Source organism: Pezoporus flaviventris, unplaced genomic scaffold (genome assembly GCF_033815535.1).
Source record: "Pezoporus flaviventris isolate CSIRO_AGI_PZ_B2104156 unplaced genomic scaffold, CSIRO_AGI_Pfla_v1 ptg000059l, whole genome shotgun sequence".
Classification (NCBI taxonomy): domain Eukaryota; kingdom Metazoa; phylum Chordata; class Aves; order Psittaciformes; family Psittacidae; genus Pezoporus; species Pezoporus flaviventris.
The window spans coordinates 2555550-2574761 of NW_026892607.1; the positions used below are offsets into that span (position 1 = coordinate 2555550).

General features: G+C 41.7%; 1 protein-coding gene across 9 annotated transcripts in view; it reads left to right on the forward strand.

The window, feature by feature from the left end:
• Nucleotides 1-19212, forward strand: part of LRRC7 (leucine rich repeat containing 7) — a 161313-nt gene that overhangs the window by 93688 nt on the left and 48413 nt on the right. For 8 of the 9 annotated variants that reach the window (XM_061469768.1, XM_061469760.1, XM_061469763.1 and 5 more), the window contains 4 exons: nt 7622-7685; nt 11823-11897; nt 14018-14162; nt 16018-16090. In XM_061469768.1, the coding sequence (XP_061325752.1) occupies nt 7622-7685; nt 11823-11897; nt 14018-14162; nt 16018-16090 (357 nt within the window). Of the gene's footprint in view, nt 1-7621; nt 7686-11822; nt 11898-14017; nt 14163-16017; nt 16091-19212 lie in introns of those variants that run through there. The other variant, XM_061469767.1, reaches the window with a different exon arrangement.

Sequence of the window (19212 nt, forward strand, 5' to 3'; positions counted from 1 at the left end):
ATGTAAAACTAGTACATGAGGGTATAAAGCATGTGCTGAATTCTTTAGGGATTTGAATAACATATGGTATATCCTGGTGAAACATGGGTTATTTTTAGTCAGCTTTTAGTAGTGGGAAACGTCTGCTTCTGCTCATCTTCAAGGTGGTGAGGACCCAAATCCCAAGTGCGACTCATTTTGCATTGATTTAGTGATTTGTTTGAGTTGGTCAGCACTGCTGTGGCTGGTTCCTTCCCACTGTATTATTGTCCCATAAACAAAATATAAGGTGTCAAATGCCTCGTTTACCAAATACTGAACCTTGTAAGCAAAAGCACAAGGGGGCTTTTGTGGCAGTGAATGGCACAGTCACTCCTGCTGAGTCCTGGTGTGTCCCTAGGTATTGAATAGTGTGTCTGTCCCAGAACATGGAGCAGTTTGTGCTCTCAGTGTGTCTCCTCTGTTACTGATCCACTTGTGTTTCTCTGCCCACATGCAGACAAATGACAACAAAATCCTTGATCTCAGCAGAACCACTTTAATAGATGGGAATTTGCCTCCGAGGCTTAGTGACTGCCGGGGGGATGTTTACCCTGGGACTCACACTGCGCCCAGGGAATATTATCGATCATAATATATATTGCTGGTGCTGGTACTTTGAATGCTTTGAACTAGATATACTTCAAAATATTACAACTTTGAATTTTTCATCTTCAAGTTGTCCATTGAAATCAGCATTTTACAGTGGATATGAGGTTAAGGAACACACGTTACTGTCTGGAAAAGGGGCTGTAGTTAAGTTGAGGCCATTTAATCCTGCAAGTGGGCAGGTAACTCCTCATTACGTTACGGATGGCAATCCTCCAGGTTTTTCTGAGATGAGCATTATGAAAGAGAAAACACCAAATGTTAGGTGGCAATTTTCGGTTTTCTATATCAAAGGATCCTTCGGGAAGTGATCATAGGTGGGACGTTTCAGGGTCACGCTGTGAATGTGTACGTGACGGATGATATTCCTCTGGTATTCCAGAAAACAGTCATAAGGTAATGTACAGAAGTACTGTATGCATCATGTACTGATCATCACACCAATGACTCCATCCCAGCCCATCCTCCTGCTGTTACACAGCAGCAGCAATAGCTGTGTTCTGTTTATGTGTGTAATCAGTTAGGCAGAAGTAGATCTGAACTGAGATTCCGAGTGTTCTTCCCCAAAGCTCTGAAAACTGTGCTGGGAGAGAAATCTGTGTGTGAATGAGGGTCAAAACTGTGAAGATACCACCTTTTTCTGCCATCCGTTGAGCAAACTGTTCCATCTGTAGAATGATTCATAACTGGGTCCTGAACTTAGGGATTAATTCTAGGGATCTGATGGGTTTCCAGCAGGAATAAAGCAGAAGGGAATTTAGGATCCTGTGTGGAAGGCAGTGTTTGAGGTCATGGTGTGATATAGGTCATGGTGTGAAATCTTTCCACTTTGCACACAAACATTTTTTTTCCCAAAAATCAGGTGTCCCTGTGTTTTTCTTATGACTGAATCACACAAGAGCTTGATTCCCAGCTTCCATGTAAAGATGTGTCTGTGAAGCCCCAGAAGTGGCAGCATGAAGAACATCAGCATGAGTAGACTGTGTTGAGGTAGTTCTCCCAAGCTATGTTACGAGACCAAAGAACTCTGGTACGCAAAGGCTGATGGAGGGGGCCTCTTAGTCCCAGAGGGTTTGATATGGGTGAGCGTGATGGGTGGTTTCCCCTGTGCTCAACCCAGGGGACACTGTGTGCAACCCCACATGTTGCACGGCAGTGATGCTGTGCAGACTCTGCTCCTCACCTCTCTCTGTTAGTTAATAAGGCCTTCCAAGAGTAGCACTGCCACAACTGACCAATAAAGAGCTGCTGGACTTACTTGGTCTTCAGACGCAGAACTGCTTTGGGCATCATTCTGGGGTCTCTGCTATGTTCTCCGATGTGTGCATGGGTGCTGCAGTTCTTCAGTCCTGAAGATCTTCAAGTCCTTAAGTCCTTCAATACAGTTAAAAGTTGAAATGGCTATTAACTGTGAGAGTTAAAGATGGATGGGCATTAGGATATATATTATGTACATAATTTTAGATACTTTCTCTGTTACGTTTCAGTCCATGGGTAACAGCATTTTGTACCCTCAAACTCAGGTTTTAAGCAGACTCTGTTATTTTGAAGCTTGTATAATGTGTAGGTTCAATACTTTATGACAGATTAATTTATACTTTTCGCCCTTCACTTCACACTGTACATGTTTTATATTCTAGAAACTATATGAGTTATTTTGAGATTTACGTGATTCTATCATGTAATGCTTTAGCCCTGGTTGAGATTTAACTACTCCGCAACAGGTATATTACTAACATTAATAGCACAATGTACCTTCCAAACTGATTCATTAGTGAAGTTAAAGGTACATTGCAAGGTTTAAAATACTGAAAGCGGAAGAGGCTCCTGGATGTGATGTTTTAATGACTTTGAAGTAAAGGAGACTGTGTACAACGGAAGTGTGAGAAGATACTATTTGAAGTGAACAGGGCAGCATATTTGCCTTGATTTGCTTTTCGTTTCTTCAGAAAATGATGGTATCCATTTATCCCGAGCTCAAATGGAGACGCAGTTTTGTGTGTTGCTGCCCAGGACACAGTGTGTAACTGTTGTAACTTCCTCAGTCCTGCCTTAGAAGTACGCCATGTGAGAAGCAGGCATGGATTAGCAGTGTGAGATTGTACTTACCCCTGTGTAAATCTACCTGTGTCTGATACAGTGGCTTCTCACTCCTGAGTTTTTACCTATTAGAGGTGTTTGTGTTATTTATGAATACAGTTCAGATGTGGGAATAATGCAGATGTGGCTGGAAGTTTGTGAAAGGAGGTTTGGATAAACTTGCATGTCATCATCACCTCCTGTCTGTCAGAAAGCTGGCCAGGGTTTTGATGGGAATACCGTGATTTCCTTAACAGAATATATGGCAGTTGACTTGTTTGTTCTGGCAGAATCTCTAAGCCAAGGCATGTTCCAAGTTAGTTGAAGTGTTTTCAATGTGTAGATAAGCATCTTCTAAATAAGGCAGCAAAAAACAAGCATGAAAAACATGAGGAAGTTGTATTAGGCAGTGTATGTGATTACCATGACTTGTAAGGAATGCCACTGAGCTGTATCATGGGAGTTATGCTTTATGGCGTGTGAATGTTGCAAAACTGTTGCGGGCAAGGTTCATTTTCACACAGTATGTAGTAGTCTCCCTAAGTAATTGAGGCTGATTTTCATGCATTTGAGAACCATGTTCCATTATTGTTTGTAAAATACTCAAAAACTTATTCCCCTTATTGGAAACCGACCATGAGGTCCGGTTCAGCAGCCCAGAATCACACTTGTTCAGCCTGGAGAAGAGAAGGCTCCTGAAGGGGAGACCTGAGAGCAGCTCCAGTGCCTGAAGGGGCTGCAGGAAAGCTGGAGAGGGGCTTGGGACAAGGGATGTAGGGACAGGCCAAGGGGAATGGCTTTAAGCTGCCAGAGGGGAGACTTGAGATGAGCTCTTAGGCAGAAGCTCTTCCCTGTGAGGGTGCTGAGGCGCTGGCACAGGGTGCCCAGAGAAGCTGTGGCTGCCCCATCCCTGGCAGTGTTCAAGGCCAGGTTGGACACAGGGGCTTGGAGCAAGCTGCTCTAGTGGAAGGTGTCCCTGCCCGTGGCAGGGGGCTGGGACTGGATGAGCTTTAAGGTCCCTTCCAACCCAAACCAGGCTGGGATTCTGTGATTTTTGTCTCTGTAACTCCTGCAGTTCTTTATGAATCGCAGAATAGATTGAATGCAATACGGAGAAAGGTTTATGTGAAATTTTGGGCTGCAGGTTTTATTAGTGCATTAGTTACCTTACATTACATCATTTAAGCAGTGAATATTTAACTGAACATTACCCATGATTGCACCTGTCCTGTTCCACCTTTACAAAATGACCCTACATAAAAAAAATTATAATGAATCTCTCCATAAGAAAAATACGATTAATTACATGAAAGTGATAAAAATATCACCGGTTAATGAAAAACGTCAGCTACTATTCCCCTGTGTACCTTGGGCAGTGTGATTTATCTTTGATGTAGTGCCAGCCAGCCAAAATTAATCTGCCCCCATACAAACGTTTGAGTTTCTGATGGAAATTACGGGAAGTGGTATTTAAAAGTTGCTTACAGTGGTACAAACCAGACGTTCTAAAGCAGAAGCCTTGCTCAAAGGTAGAACACAGTGTGACATCCACAAGTCTTTACTGACCCAATTGTAACTTTGATTATTATTAGGTTTTGAAGCGTTTCAGTGTTTCACATTCCAAAATACATGATTCCTGCTCTGTATAAAGAGTGATTTCATGTGTGAATGACAATGGGGCACTGCTGTTTAGGTATCTCCACTCTTGTGCTTGGGGTTTAGGATCACCTGGGGAGTTGTCATCACTAGAAGCCTCTATGGACTTTAGTGCAGAATGCATAGTCCTGCCTGTGAGAGAAAGCTTTGTACCAGCTGTTAAAAACATGCAGCACGTTTCCTGGTTTATAATTGTGAGAGCTTTGAGCACTGTGTGTGTACAGTTAATGTAACTGGAGAAACTTGGAACATCTGCGTGTGTGATGCCCTATAAACTTGCGGCGCTCCCAGGCTGGAACGTGTTTCTGGTGTGTTTTAAACAAAAATACTCTGATTTCCAGAACAGTAACTGGTAAACTGTGAATAAGTAAAAGTGGAATCATTTTGAGGAAGCTCTGGAGGCCGGGCTTGGCAACACTCACTGCCATGGAGTGCACACAGGAGCTCTTCTACAGTCAGTGAGATCCCATATGTTAACCAGCGGGCCCATAGTCAATGCTTTTGGAGTTACAAGTATAGTTACTTACTCCACGGAGTTCAATTAATTTTCATATCTGTGTGTGATATTTACAACTTGTATCTAAGTGTCAGAAGTCTGAACTAGATAAATGACAGATCAGTTGAGACAGTGGTGAAAGGTTTAGGAGGAGTAAGTTAGACAAAAGGTAGATGTTTTAGGGATATATGTGCTATTAAGGAGAACAGGAGGGTAGGTGAGCTGGCTTAAGTGTGTTGCCTGGATGCGTTAACACCTCACTCAGCTTTTGCAAAGCATTTCCAAAGAGAAGTGCAGTGCATTTGAGCACCAGAGGGGTTAAAAACATTTTTCACTATTACTTTAATGGAGATTATAACATAAAATGGAATCATTTGGGGGAGAGTGTGAACGTTCGCTTTGTGCAGGTGACTTCATTATCTCTCTGCATCATCCTCCTCTCCTGTGCTGGTGGAATGCTCAGTTATCTTGCCTGGCTCCCACCCTCCCAGACACTGCTGCAGACCAAGGGCTTGCCAGTGAAAGAGAAAATGTTTTTATTTTTCCTTCTGGTTTTATAACAGGAATAAGTAAATGCTGTAAAAAACCACAATGGAGTAAGAAACAGGCTGGGAACTGGGGAGCATGAATCAAGATCTATAACACTAAAATGGTCCATGTAGAGTATATAGAAATATATATATATAAATTCAGGATGAGAAAGCTGGGGCTGTTCAGCCTGGAGAAGAGAAGCTGTGTGGAGACCTCAGAGCAGCTTCCAGTGTATCTGAAGGGGGCCTATAGGGATGCTGGGGAGGGACTCTTCATTAGGGACTGTAGTGACAGGACAAGGGGTAACGGGTTCAAACTGAAACAGGGGAAGTTTAGATTGGATCTAAGGAAGAAGTTCTTTCCTGTGAGGGTGGTGAGGCACTGGAATGGGTTGCCCAGGGAGGTTGTGAATGCTCCATCCCTGGCAGTGTTCAAGGCCAGGTTGGACAGAGCCTTGGGTGAGATGGTTTAGTGTGAGGTGTCCCTGCCCATGGCAGGGGGTTGGAACTGATGATATTCAGGTCCTTTCCAACCCTAACTATTCTGTGATTCTGTGATCTGATCACAGCTCTATTGGTAAATATTGTCTCAGAGAAGCACCAGGATCACCCCCTTCATCCTCTAGGCTTAAACCACAACGCTGTGGTTTGTACCTTATAGCCAAAAGGTTGTTGTTGCTTTTTCACTTCATTTTAAAGCAAGTGCTCAGCCCTTGGGAGGCTTGTGGGCAGCTCCCTTTCATTTTATCAAACAAGTAAAAAGTATCTGTTGTTCTGTTGTCTAAAAAGGACCTGTGAACGTGGATCAAATAGTTTGGAAGATACACTGGAAAAGAGTGGGGCAGGAAAACGAAAAATACAAAGAAACCATGTGCAACCATGAATATGAGTATGGCATAGGAGGGCTGTCAGAAAGCACTAAAAAGCAAAGTTATCATGAATTCATGTTCGGGTGAGTGTCAGCATAGGAAGATGGAATGATTCTGGAAGTACACTTTGACTCTTTCTAGATGTTTCCAAAACACCAACTGATCAGCAGGAATAACTTAGTTGCCAAATAGATTTCAGAGGCTTGGTAGGAAACTGAGACCGGGCAAACCTGGACAAGAAAAGAGCAATAACGGGCAAATAGAAAGGTGACCACTGAGAAGAATGTTTCAGAAAGCCCAATAGGTTAGAACAGGAGCGCAGTAACACAGAAGGCACCAAAGAAATCCGTAAGGGATTCCTCAGTCCTTGGGCAGATAGCTGACCACTGAACCAGAGAGGCAGCTTCTCTGCACGGATCATTACTTTCTGTAAAGGACAGAGCCACATCTGGTGCCTCATCCTGGCTGGAGAGCCCAAGATCCATTCCTTGCAGATACACTGGAAGTGAAGAAGTGCAGCAGGTCACTCAGCGTGACCCGAGTCTGTTTAATTAAAGAAATCCAATGCAATATGTAACTTCTTCACCTTAAGGGTGGATTATTTGTTTATCTGCATGGGTCTGTATTTTACTAACATGTCCAACAACAAGTCCTTCGCTCTGTTATTGAAGAACAGCGCTTCTCTTTCTGCGACTTCTTTTTCCTATTTTAGATAATTGAAAGTAAAATTGGAATTGTCATAAATGTGCAGCCGTGCTCTGCAGCCAGCCCCAGCAGAGCCCCATTTCCCCCTGATTTCAGTGTTCAAACAGGGCTGGGTTTTTAGCCACAGCGTCTTGGATAATCAGTTTTGCTTCTGCTATAAATTGCAGGTTGGTATTTTAGATCACGTCAATTAAGCCTATGCTAATCTTTGATTAGGAACAACTCTGATTACTTCAGAAAGCCTCTGAACCCACTGCTGCAGTTAATGCTAAATTATGCTGTTATTTTTATCCTCTTTTTCCACGACCGCAATCCAGTGTGGTGGTCGGAGTGTATTGGCCTAGCAGGGCTTAAAGAGAAATTAAAGGTAATGCCCTGTTCCAGCGTTGCTCATGCAAACAAAAGCAGTAATTCATTAAATTGAACTTGACCCATAGGAGGGAAGCCACGTTGCCTCTTGGAAGGGGTCCTGGCTAAGTTTCAGGAGCTATAGCTAATGTTTCTAGAATGAAGCATGTTGTTCTCATTTGCATCTGCATCAAACTGATGGCATTCTTCTTGCAATAACAGTATCACTTGAGCTTTGGTTTTATCTGACCAGTCTGATTGACATTTTGCAAGTAAAAATTTCACCTTGGATATTTCCTCATCTCTTACAGGTCAATGCACAAACTGACTCAGCTGGAGAGGCTTGATCTGGGCAATAATGAATTCTCTGAACTGGTAAGAAATGCAGCAGTCCTTAATGGGAAGTTTGTGTGGTTTGGGTGTTCGGGGGGGGGGTATTAAACCTTTACTTAAAGCCATTATGTAGCATAGCCACATGCTATGGCCACATTTCCTTGTAGAAAGAAGACTTATCATAGTTCATGAGGTGAATGCTGGTAACAGAATGTGCTTCACCTATGTCAAGCTTCTGCAGTTCAGATCAAGGTGATGATTCTCTGAGCTGGTCGCTATTGCTGGAATACTTCAGTGTGGGGTGACCTGATGATCCCAGTGTAAATGCTTGTGGCATTATGTAGTAATTTCTTAGTATCTGTCAGTATGTCTTGTAAATATTAGCAGGAGTAAATGTTGGACTCCAAAAGCAGTTCTGTCCCTACCTCACCTCTAAGATGAGAATTGGGTTCCCTGAGATTTAACAGCTTTCAGGAGTTTTGTCTACTGTCAGTATAGAAAACAAACGGGTCGCTGTTCCCTTTAGGTATGTTTCTATTGCACCTATAGGAGTTGGCACTTGTCAGAAACAGTGTGAGGGTGCTTAAACTGTCTTAAAATGTGCCTGTTTTTCAGGAGAGCTCACTGACTTCACCTGCAGGAGCTCTAAATCTGCTAAAAGAACATAAAACTCAGAAAACTGGTGCCTTGTCCTTGTTGAGAGCAGTTGCTGCTTGTGCTGTTCAGGACTTGCTCCTGTAAGACAACAAATGAACACTGTGGCACTCGCTGTTGCACTGATGGTGATGGAAATTAATGCCTGTGTGTGCCTTACCCACCACCAACCTGTCCAGTGACTGAGAAACCCTGTGAGCCCAACCACCTTTCCTTCAGAACCATAGAAGTAAAGCCAGTGCTGCTAAATCAAGGGCGACAGCTTTAGGAGGGTGATAGCTCCTGTAGCTTTAATTAAAATGAGGGTAATTTCACTTCAAACAACTTTTGAAAGTTCATCTAACAGTAGAAAGCTATAGGAAAGTGTCTACATCTGGTTTATAGGCAGTGCGCTATCTTCTACCATTATGGTTATAACCCCATTAACATTAACTAGTTTATACAGCCGGGTAGGAGATTGATTTGTTTAACTCAGAGTTTTAATTAAAGCTAGAGATCTTTTGCATAGTTAAATAGAATAAAACTTTCAGAAGTGGTGTTCGGAATTTTGATTGTAAGAAAAAAATATATATTGTATATGTATTATTATATAAGTATTTTATACATTTATATCTGTATATGCTTTCTGAATTCAGTGTGTCTTCTTCAGGGGTAGTCTTTGTTTTAAATGACTTCATCATCATTCGACATTTTTTCATTGTACCATACTGTCCCCTAAGAGAGATCAGTCAGGAGCTGGTGGCCCCATTCTGCTGTGAGGCCCAGACTCCCTGGATGGAGTCAGTTTTCAGGAAGCTGGTACAGCAGTGTATGAACTGGAGTCAAATGCCACAAACAAAACGGGCAAAGAGGCAAGGGCCCTGCGTGAATCTGCAGAAATGTCGTAAGGAAAGTGGTACTAGTTTAAAGGGAGAAGGGTGGGAGGGTCCTGTTTTCCTGGATTCTCAAAACCTGATTTGGGCTTCAATAGAAACCTTCTTTTTATTGGAGGAAAATACTACCTAGAACTCCAGGCTTCTTCAGCCTGGAGAAGAGGAGGCTCCAGGGAGACCTTGAGCAAGCTGCTCTAGTGGAAGGGGTCCCTGCCCGTGGCAGGGGTTGGAGCTGGAGGAGCTTTAAGGTCCCTTCAACACAAACCATTCTATGAACTGTGGTGGTGTGGAAAAGCTGAGTTTCTGCAACAGTCCCTCCCTTTGCACTGGATGCCTCAGTGCTCTCCCTCCAGACTAACTGGAGCAATGGGCATGGGGGGTTAAGAATAAAGGCTATTGCAAAAATGAAGCAATTCTGCTCATTCATTTTCTGGAAATAAGATTATACAACTCATGAGCAGGGCATGCGCTCCTAAAATAGAAATTGGCACTTCCAAAATAGAAAACCATATTCAAGTGGTTTAATGTAATCAAGGAAAGGAATAGCAAATCTGTGTCCCAGGTCTCCAGGAAAACCGAAGCATTAAATCACAAGGTAGAGACAAGGTTTTGAGATCTCCCACTCTTTGAAGTGTCAAAAAATGGCACTGGGCAAAGGATAAACAGCAACTGCAGGATCTGAAGGGAGGGGGAGGCCTGGGGTGGCTCTTCCCAGAGTTTCCAGAGTCTGCTCTCAGCAGCAAGGCTTTAGGAGAAATTGTGAAAGGAAATAGATAAAGGGAGGGAGAAAAGGAAGAGGAAAGAGGACAAAATGTAATAGACTTTTACCAAAGATTCATGTCAGTCTTCAGTTCAGGCTTGATACTGGGAAGTGTTCCTTTACTAAGAGGGTGCTTGAACCCTGGTACAGGCTTCCTGGAGAGCTGGTTCATGCCCCAGGGCTGTCAGTGATGAGGAGGTATTTGACAATGACCATAATAATATCCTTTAAGTTCTGGCTAGCTCTGAATTGGTCAGGCAGTGGGACTGCATGATTGTTATAAGTCCCTGGAATAGTCTATTGTATTCTATTTCTATTCTAGTCTATTCTATTTATATTCCATTCCTATTCTCATTCCATTCGTAGCAATCTATGTGGAAAATGAGAATACTCTCCACAAATGCATCAGCAGAAGCATTTCTAACACAGACCAATAAGTTTTTAATATCACTTACCAAAACTTCAGTGAGATCTCATCTGGATTATGGTGCCATAATACTATACCATAATGCATGGTATACCATAATAATGCTCAAGAGATTTCCAATCACACTGTAATAGTGCAACATAGGAGTAGTCTGTTGCCTTTGAGAAGGGTGTCTGTCTAATGAGAGGGATTTAAAAGAAAATTGAAGTTGAGAGAGGAATTGTGGCTTTGTGCAATAACCTCAGTCAGTGAACACCCAGAGGAATAAAGAGACATGGACCATCACAGGAACGAGCAGTATTAAATGACCAGTAACCCGTTCAGCCTGGAAATCAGAAGTGGGTTTAACCACTGAAGGACAACAACATTTCAATAGAAGCAGCCAAGGCAAAATAAATGATCTTTAAACTATTGACTTATCATTTTGTAATAGAAGCAGATTAGGTGACAACACAGGAAACTGAGGGTGGGAAGGTTCTTCCTGTACTGTGTGACTTGGAAACTCATATTTCCTGTGGAATTACATCCTTCCAAGGAACTTAGGCCACTACAGGTGATCAGAGCTCTCTCTGAAGATACTTTTGTTTCTAGCTGTGTTAGAATAATTCCAGTGCAATAGTGCTACAGACTTATAAATGGTAGAATCTGGGTTAGAGCAAAGGAAGTATTTCATATCAGTTTCTGCCAAAGAAAGTCCTCTGCGACTTTGCAGCTAAGGAACATCGGAAGTCTTGGTTTATTGGGAAAAGAGCGTTTCATGAAAAAGGAAACTACGGCTGAGGCTGAAACCCAGAAATATTGTGACCTGATAGCTCCTGATTTCACAGCTGTAATGAGTGAGAAATGATTTTGGGAACTGCCTTTTGCAGTTTCTCTCACTGACATCCCGGAGTGTTGAAATGAATAAAGCATCTTAGTTAAAGTTCAGTATTGTCATTTTAAGGCTTTATCGTTGCATACCACTGTTTTAACCACCAAAAATGACATTTGCAGCCATCAAATCGTACATAAATGCAGTTTTCAATCAAACCCAACGAAGTTTTCAGCGGCATGACTCTGTTCAGCTACCATGACTTGTGCAAAAGGCAGTTCCACATGTGCTGCAGGATGAGCTTTGCTCTTTCTTTCCTATGCATTGTACCTGCAGCTCTACAGTTCTCACTTCTCTTATTTGCTTGTTCCTGCTGCCAACAGACTGTTTAGAACAGGAACTTCTGAGTTGCTCTTTCTGTTCATTTCTGTTCCAAAGCTTCTTAAATGTTCCAAGTTTTGAACAGAGTAACAGTGGTTAAATGGAATGAAATGAGGATGTTCATGGCATTGACTGTCTGAAAGTCTGATGTGGGCTATAAAAATTAAAGGAAGGTGAAGAGGGAATCCTTTTTTAAAAGACAATATTGATTTCTATTCAACCACAAAAGCAGTGATTTATTTAACTGTCCGTAACACTGAATTCTTTTCCTCAGCCTGAGGTTCTCGAACAAATACAGAATCTAAAGGAGTTGTGGATGGACAACAATTCCTTGCAAGTACTACCTGGGGTATGAACATTTATTTTATGTAATTAAGTTATTGTTGATCCAATGAACTGTTTACCTTGCAGTGAACAACTGCACATGCATTTGCTTGGGTGGGTACATATTCCTGGTTCATGTAGTCATTAATTATTATCAAGACATAAGTCTCAGCAGAGCCGTTCATATGAAAAGCTTTTCGATGCTGTGTTATTACATGATAGTGGCTAAGTAGGGATGTGCCTGGCTTATTTAAGCCTGAGGTGGTTTTCTTTGTGAGGAGTCATTGCTTCTTGCACATCACGGTGTGTTAACTAGCTCTTCTGTAAAAACCCATGTGAGTTTTACAAAGAAGAGGAAATATTAAGTAATCTAAATAAGCTTAAAAATAACAGATGGTAGGTACAGATTGAAGTAAGCTAAAAGCAGTTCTGAGGCAGGGGCACAGGATGTGTTTCTCTAGAAAGCACTCCATTTAGAAATGGAACAAAAGGCATTTTACAATGCAAACATTAAGGTCATGGTTATCTGTCAGTGCTGTTTCTGAGGCATTGCTACTCACCGTAGAACTTTGTTGCCATGAATTGTTTGAGGTTGTCACTCTAAAATCCCCACGGTGACTGTGGCTGGAGATGGGGCTCCCCATCATTAGGGTTTTAACACACAGGTGACAACAGATCATGGGTTTCGTGCATTTATTGCTGCAGGGAGAATGCAGAACTAGATCTAGCACTGACATGTCGAGGTGTTGGAAGAAGTAACATCTCCTTTTTCACCTTTGACCATTTGTGAATCCCAGTTCAATGTTTTTCATTGAGCAATGGCTGGGTTTTGTCTTAACTGGATTATATTTGGGGTTTATTCTGTGCTCAGCAGATGTTTGCATGGAAAATTATAATTTTCAGTCTCTGTCCAAATCTCCACTTTGAGTGCTCTGTCATTGCAAAGAAAAGCTGATGTGGAAACCACTTCTTGTTACTGAAACCAGCTGGAGATCTAGAACTGCAACAGTGCAGTATTGCTGCGGCAGTGTAACCGAGCAGAAGGAACAGCAGATCCACAAGAGAGTGTGGGCACAAACATTATAACCATTGTTCTGTTTCTTTCCCCTTCACAATGAAATGGGTTGATGAATCCAGTGCTAAATTGTGTTCCAAACACAGCCCTGTTGAGCTGCCAGAATCCCTGGAGAGGGTCCTTAGAGGTGAAAAAGTTCAAGGAGATCATGGAACTGGATCCCAAGGAGCATAATGATTTCAGTGAAGAATTCGTGTTTCCTGAACCTGGTCCTAGTAGATCCTAGATGGTGTTTTATGAAAGCCTTCCTCACAACAAGAGGTTTAAAGCAGTTAATATTAGCCTTGAAATTTGGCTTTTAAAAACAGAAATGCAATGCCAAGTGGTAATTGATTTTAAGATTTAGAGATTTGCCAGGTTTCCAGTGCAGATAATTCAGGTTTTTAAATAGTCTGTGCTAGAAACAACGGTCGTGTTCAACTGTTAAAATGGATAGAATGGCGAAGGCTGGGTGAAAGGGAGATTTTCCCTTTACACAACACTCAGCTAGGATTAAAGATAAGACGAAACTGCCTCTGTAGAAGCAGAGATGATTCCTGTCCTGTTGCTCATTGATGCTCTAGCTACAGATAAACACTTATTCACAAGCATGTACCAAGGGGGTTAACCCCTCATAATTGAACTGTGAATGTCTACAGTCTAGTTTTAGGTTCTGTAAAATTCAGAGAATCAGTTTGATGCAAAGGAGCTTTACCTGCATGTCCAGCCTTAGTGCTCTTCAGGACTGCTGAATAGATGTGACTTGTGAGTAAACACCCTTGTATCTGTGTCCAGATGAAGATAGAATACAGCTGAATGAGAACTCAAACCTTGCACAGATGTAATGGATTTGGAACGCATTATTTAGCTTGGTGTGTGTTGTTTAGTCTGGCATGGTTGCTTTTGCAGTTGTTGGGACAGGAGGGGTGTTGGATCACCACTCGTACTGTGACAGTGAAATAAAAGGCTGCTGAGATAACTGAATATGAGCCTGTATTACCATGTATTACCATTGCTTGTCTTTAATTGAACTTAGAAGCTGGCATGGAGTGTCTATCTGTTGAAGTAACGCTTTGTAACATGCTATTAAGTCTATAGGGAAGTTAAAACAGCTCGTGTACCTGGATGTGTCAAAAAACAGGATAGAAACTGTGGATTTGGACATATCAGGATGTGAAGGACTTGAAGATCTCCTGTTGTCATCCAATATGTTGCAGCAACTGCCAGACTCCATAGGTGAGAAAAGCTGAGGATTTCTTGTAATCCTTTACAGTTGAGGATTTAATTTATATCTTTTTTTGTGAGACTTTATAATGGCTGAAACAAGAACTGCCATTAAATTCTAAAGGAGTTGGAAATATCTCTATCTGGACCATCCATGAGGACCATTTTGTAAAGTGAGGAAAAAAATCCCTGGTTAGAAGGAACTGATTATTCTGCTCTGCTATTTTAAAGAGAATAAGCAAAGAAAGATATAATTGAGCTGATCTGAATCGGAAAGTAAGTATAATAGTGATTATGTTAGCAGCAAGAAACTCTGGGAGGAAATTGCTGCTTTTAGTTACAGTAGTGCAATTCCATATGAGAGCATCAAGCAGAGAAATAGTTCAAACTACTGGTTTTCTTTTTTGACTATATTGCATGCACAGAATTTCTGAGTTATTTAGGATATGCAGAAGTTCTGGAGGCTGAGTGGTTGTAGGTGTCTAACCTTGTATAACTGCATGTTTCATATTGGTCTTGATCCCTTATGTTTTCTTCGGCAACACTTGAAGTCTTTCTTCTACACCTTCCAGCAGATGAGCCACTAAATCATTACCACATCATGTTTTTCACCTTCCTAAGTGTGTCCCTTTGAACATGGAACTCTTAAATTCTCCAGTCTTAGTCAAGATTCCCAAGAGTATTGCTAGGTAATGTTCCTGTGCTACAGGAATGGTATTAGATGCCTTTTACAGCTCTTTTCCATCTTGGTCTTCTACCTTGCACCCTAAATTCTAGAGGTTTTGCTTTATGTGGGTTTCTGATGTGCATATGCAGATTGTTTTTTAGAGGAGATTTAGCTCCTGAATAAATGTGTACTCTTTGAATTATACATTCTTGCAATTGTATATATTCAGTCCTCATTTCCAAATTCTCATCACTCAGTAGTAATAGATTTAACAGCAGCAAAGCAAAGCCAAGCGTTTTAATACTGCATTTTCTAGCATCCCTTTTAATGATACTTTTCATTTGCTTCAGTTCTCATACATTTTTTCTGTATTAGTGATTAATTTATATTATTCCCAACATTAATTGCAAATAATAATTTAAAACCTGCTATTTCAGTGCAGAATTCCTTCAGGAGGAGAAGCAGATTTTGAAGTGTTAATAACCTCCAGAAGGTGGAAATCTGTTTCAAGCTCTGTTTCTAGCACTGCAGTGCAATGTTTTTCCCCTTTTTTCTGTCTTTGTTATTGTTTTCTGCAGTTTTGCCCTGATAAAGTGGAAGTTTCATTCCCTTCTTGGTGAATGTTACCCAGTTATGCATCTGCTTACACTTAGATGTGTAATGACTCTTTTAACGATAAGAATGAACCACAGATGCAAATACAGTCAGGATAGATTCTGGTTTTCAGTCAGATTCCAGTCTCCTGTCTATGCTCACATATTGTGAAGCTTTATAAATGCAGCATTAACTTTAGATGCTTTGCCTCATGTCCTGTTATGACCTGAGCACCTTTTAATCGAGGCAACGGGACTTGAATCCAATAGAAACATTAATAGATCAGCAGAAATACAGCTCTTGCTGCACAGGTAGTATCCTAGTCTTTCTTTTTTACAGGGTTTTTTCTCTAGGCTCCAGGAATACATTTAATATTTTATCTGCAGTTCAGCTTAACCTTCAATCAGTGCTTCAGTCTGATGACACACATTGTCAATGGGACAAGAGCGTGGCTGCGCACTATCCCATATACATGTGTTTTCTAAACTGTAGATCAGGGTTATTCAGCATTAGAAATCACTGTTTCTTGAAGGATATGGGGGATTACAGAAAGTAAAGATCACTGTGAAATGTTTTACTGTTACTTCTTCCTTCCCTGTTTCGCAGGGCTGTTGAAGAGGCTCACAACTTTGAAAGTAGATGACAATCAGCTTACAATTCTGCCAAATGCAATTGGAAAGTGAGTATAAGTCTCGTGATTTTCAGCATTAAGGAAAATGTGGTTTCCCTTCTGCTTGTGGAATGTGGGGGCTTGAAAATGAAAAATAAGACAAGGATGTACTGAATTATAAAATAACTTAGAAACGTGTGCCTAACACCAGTTTATCGCATTCAGATTTGGCACAACACTGTTACTTCTGTGGACTTACACTGCTGTAAGCGATCAGAAGACGAAATGTATCTCATTTTCTAAGGAAAAGAACAAAGATGTTTTGCTGTATGAATCACTCACAATTTAGATGATTAGAGCAGGAAAAGTGGAAGAACCAGAGGGATTTGGGGGAATACGTCTGTTCCCATAGCAACAGCCAGGCCTCGATGCTGAGAAGAAAATGGCTGTAAACCTCCTGTGTATGGAGATCTCCTCAAGTATTGAAGCAGCAGAAATGAAAAAGTCCTAGGTGTGTGCATCAAAGTGTGGCAGTGTCCTGTCAGTAATCTTAACTATGAAAAGCACTAAGGATGCCCTTTAGCTACTGTTTTGTCAGATATTACATGATCACTGATGCAAAATTCAAGCTTGTACTGCTGTGTGCTGAGCTTATTGCTAGATGAAACCTCCAATTTGTTGTAAAATTCAAGGCTGGTGTAGGAGTGTCTCTGAGCATGGAAATGAGTGATTCTTCATGAAGTTACACACTGCACATACCCCTCTCTAGCAGAACATACCTTTAACATTGGTGTGTTTGTAGGATGCCTCTTCCTCTGCATGTTTTACCTCTGAAATGCAATAAACTGGTATTTGGGGGGAAAAAATCAGAATACCTGGTCACTGGCTGCCTCCTGCAAGTAGAGCAGTGCCGATGGCATCATCCCCTTGTCCCAGCAGTAGCATTCCTGCAGAAGAGAGAACAGAGTTCAGCCCAAGGAAGGGTTGTCTGCCTGGCACAACTGAATGTGTGGTTATGCCATTTATACCAGCAGTGGAAGTGGGCATCCGAGGGCGACTTGCACTCAGGCTCTGCCTTTGCTTCCAGCACAAAAGTTGGTCTCTCTTCAACAGGTTGTAACTCAACAAATGGTTTTGTTAGAGGTAGTTCTCTTAAGCCAGGTCTGTTTGGAGGCTCCCAAAATTAAAGCTGAGAAAGCTTCGTTTAGACTTGTCCAGAAATACAACAGTACAGCAAGGTCTCTAGAACAGAAATGATTTCTAACCTGCCCAGCCACTGCTTTACCACTCCTGCACCCATCTTCTAGTGCTAATTTCAATAATAATTGAGTTGTTGGTGTACCGTTTGGGAAAACAAATCCAGATTTATGAACTATTACAACTGAAGCAACTGAAAGCTCAGGTTGGGATTACCACGCTGTACTTCCTGCAGTGTCTGTAGATTTATGGGGTATTCATGGAGAGCATTAAAAATCAGTTATATGAATCACAAAAGGGCAAATCTTTGCTGCGCAAACCATGGTGTAGCAATACATTTTGATAGGCAGTGAAAGCTCAGGAGACTCAGAGCTGTGCTGGACACTGCAGAAAGGTTGGTGTCATGGGCAACAATTAACTATTTTGGGGGAAATTGTTAAACAATTTTCAAACCTTTCTTACTTATTGAATTGCTCAAGTGAAAGGGGAAGCCCTCCTTTTTTTTTAACCTTATATATGTTTATTTGTCATGGAGCTTTAATTACAGTTGTAAAGAGACATAGTGCTGCTCTGAATGGAGCATATGCAGAGCACTAGGCTAATCAGGTAATATTATCACATTAGTGTTGAGTGATACTTTTCAATGAAGTACTTTCATTTAATGAGGACAATGTCTCCCACATCAGAATGAATTTCCTTTCTCTGACTCATCCATTTGGATGGTTTCCGACTGGGTCTCTTTCTCCTAAATGGTAGTGGTAGTCAGTACCCACTGCAGAGTACATTGTTGTCACACAAAGATTAGCAATGTGGAGGAGGGAACTCTCCCTCAAGGGACCAATTTCCTGATGAGACACAAAGCACTTTGCCACTGTCAGTGTTGCTCACAGGGAGCCACCACCCTCATTTTTGGCAGTCTTGTTCAAAGGGCAAGCCTTTAAATGTAAGCAGCATTTAGAGTTTGACCCTGTAAGATACTATGCACAGCAGACCTAAAATTCTACCTCAAATCAGGGGATTCCAAGTTGGACACAGACTGGAGATTTTACCTACAGGACCTGGTGAAGGAATGTCCCTGCTTCCCTTTGGTGAGTGGGAGAGTGTCACGAGGGAAGTCACAACCCATCCATAGGTAACGGTGCAGCAGGTCAAGAGCCAGCGTGCAGTTAGAGAAGTGCTTTGTGTATTTGTCTAGGCTGTACCATGTCTGACAGCACCAGATGCTGCAAATGAAAGTGCAAACTTGTATTCCCAAGTCTGCAAAATTCCTTTTGCCTGATGCTGGAGAATTAGCGGGTGTAACTAAGGGTTTAGGCTACTGCGGCAGTCACCTGGGTACTGTGGCTGTTGGGAGAAAAGGTCTGTGACTGCATGGAATGGGACTGAGATGGACTGGAACTACCCTTGGGTCCATGGCAGTCATCGTTCTCCATGAATCCCTCTCTGCTCATCTGTCTAAAAATATTCCTCGTCTACATCAGTGTATGTCCTGTGACCTGCCTCATTTCAGTGGGTGCCAGACTGAACAGCAGGTCCATGTCTGATTCTAGTCTGCCTTTAAACCTGTCAAGAATGATCTGAATTTAGTCCAAGGAGACAGTAAGGTTAATGGTATTTAGCTAAATTAGCACTGTTGGTATTATAGCTGCTATTGTCAACTTACTTTGATGCCCAATCCGTGATGAATGAAAAACCACTTTCTGAAGTGCGTTATTTTCTTGGCCATGGTAGTTACAAGGATAAAATCCAGTTTCACGCTGGTTGGTTTTGTGGCCACCTTCATTTGCTTGCTCATTCCATCAGGAAGGCAAGAAGCTGAGAATGTCTGTGCCAGACAATTCCCTTCACTTAGAATTCTGTTGTCTGGTGAAGTCATTCTTCACTGCCAGGGAAGCTGCTCCAGTTAGAGCTCAGCATGTCTGGGTTTCTCATTGCCATCGGAACATGGTAGTTCTCAATTAGCTTATCTGTTTTCAAGCTCTTCTGGTTGTGTT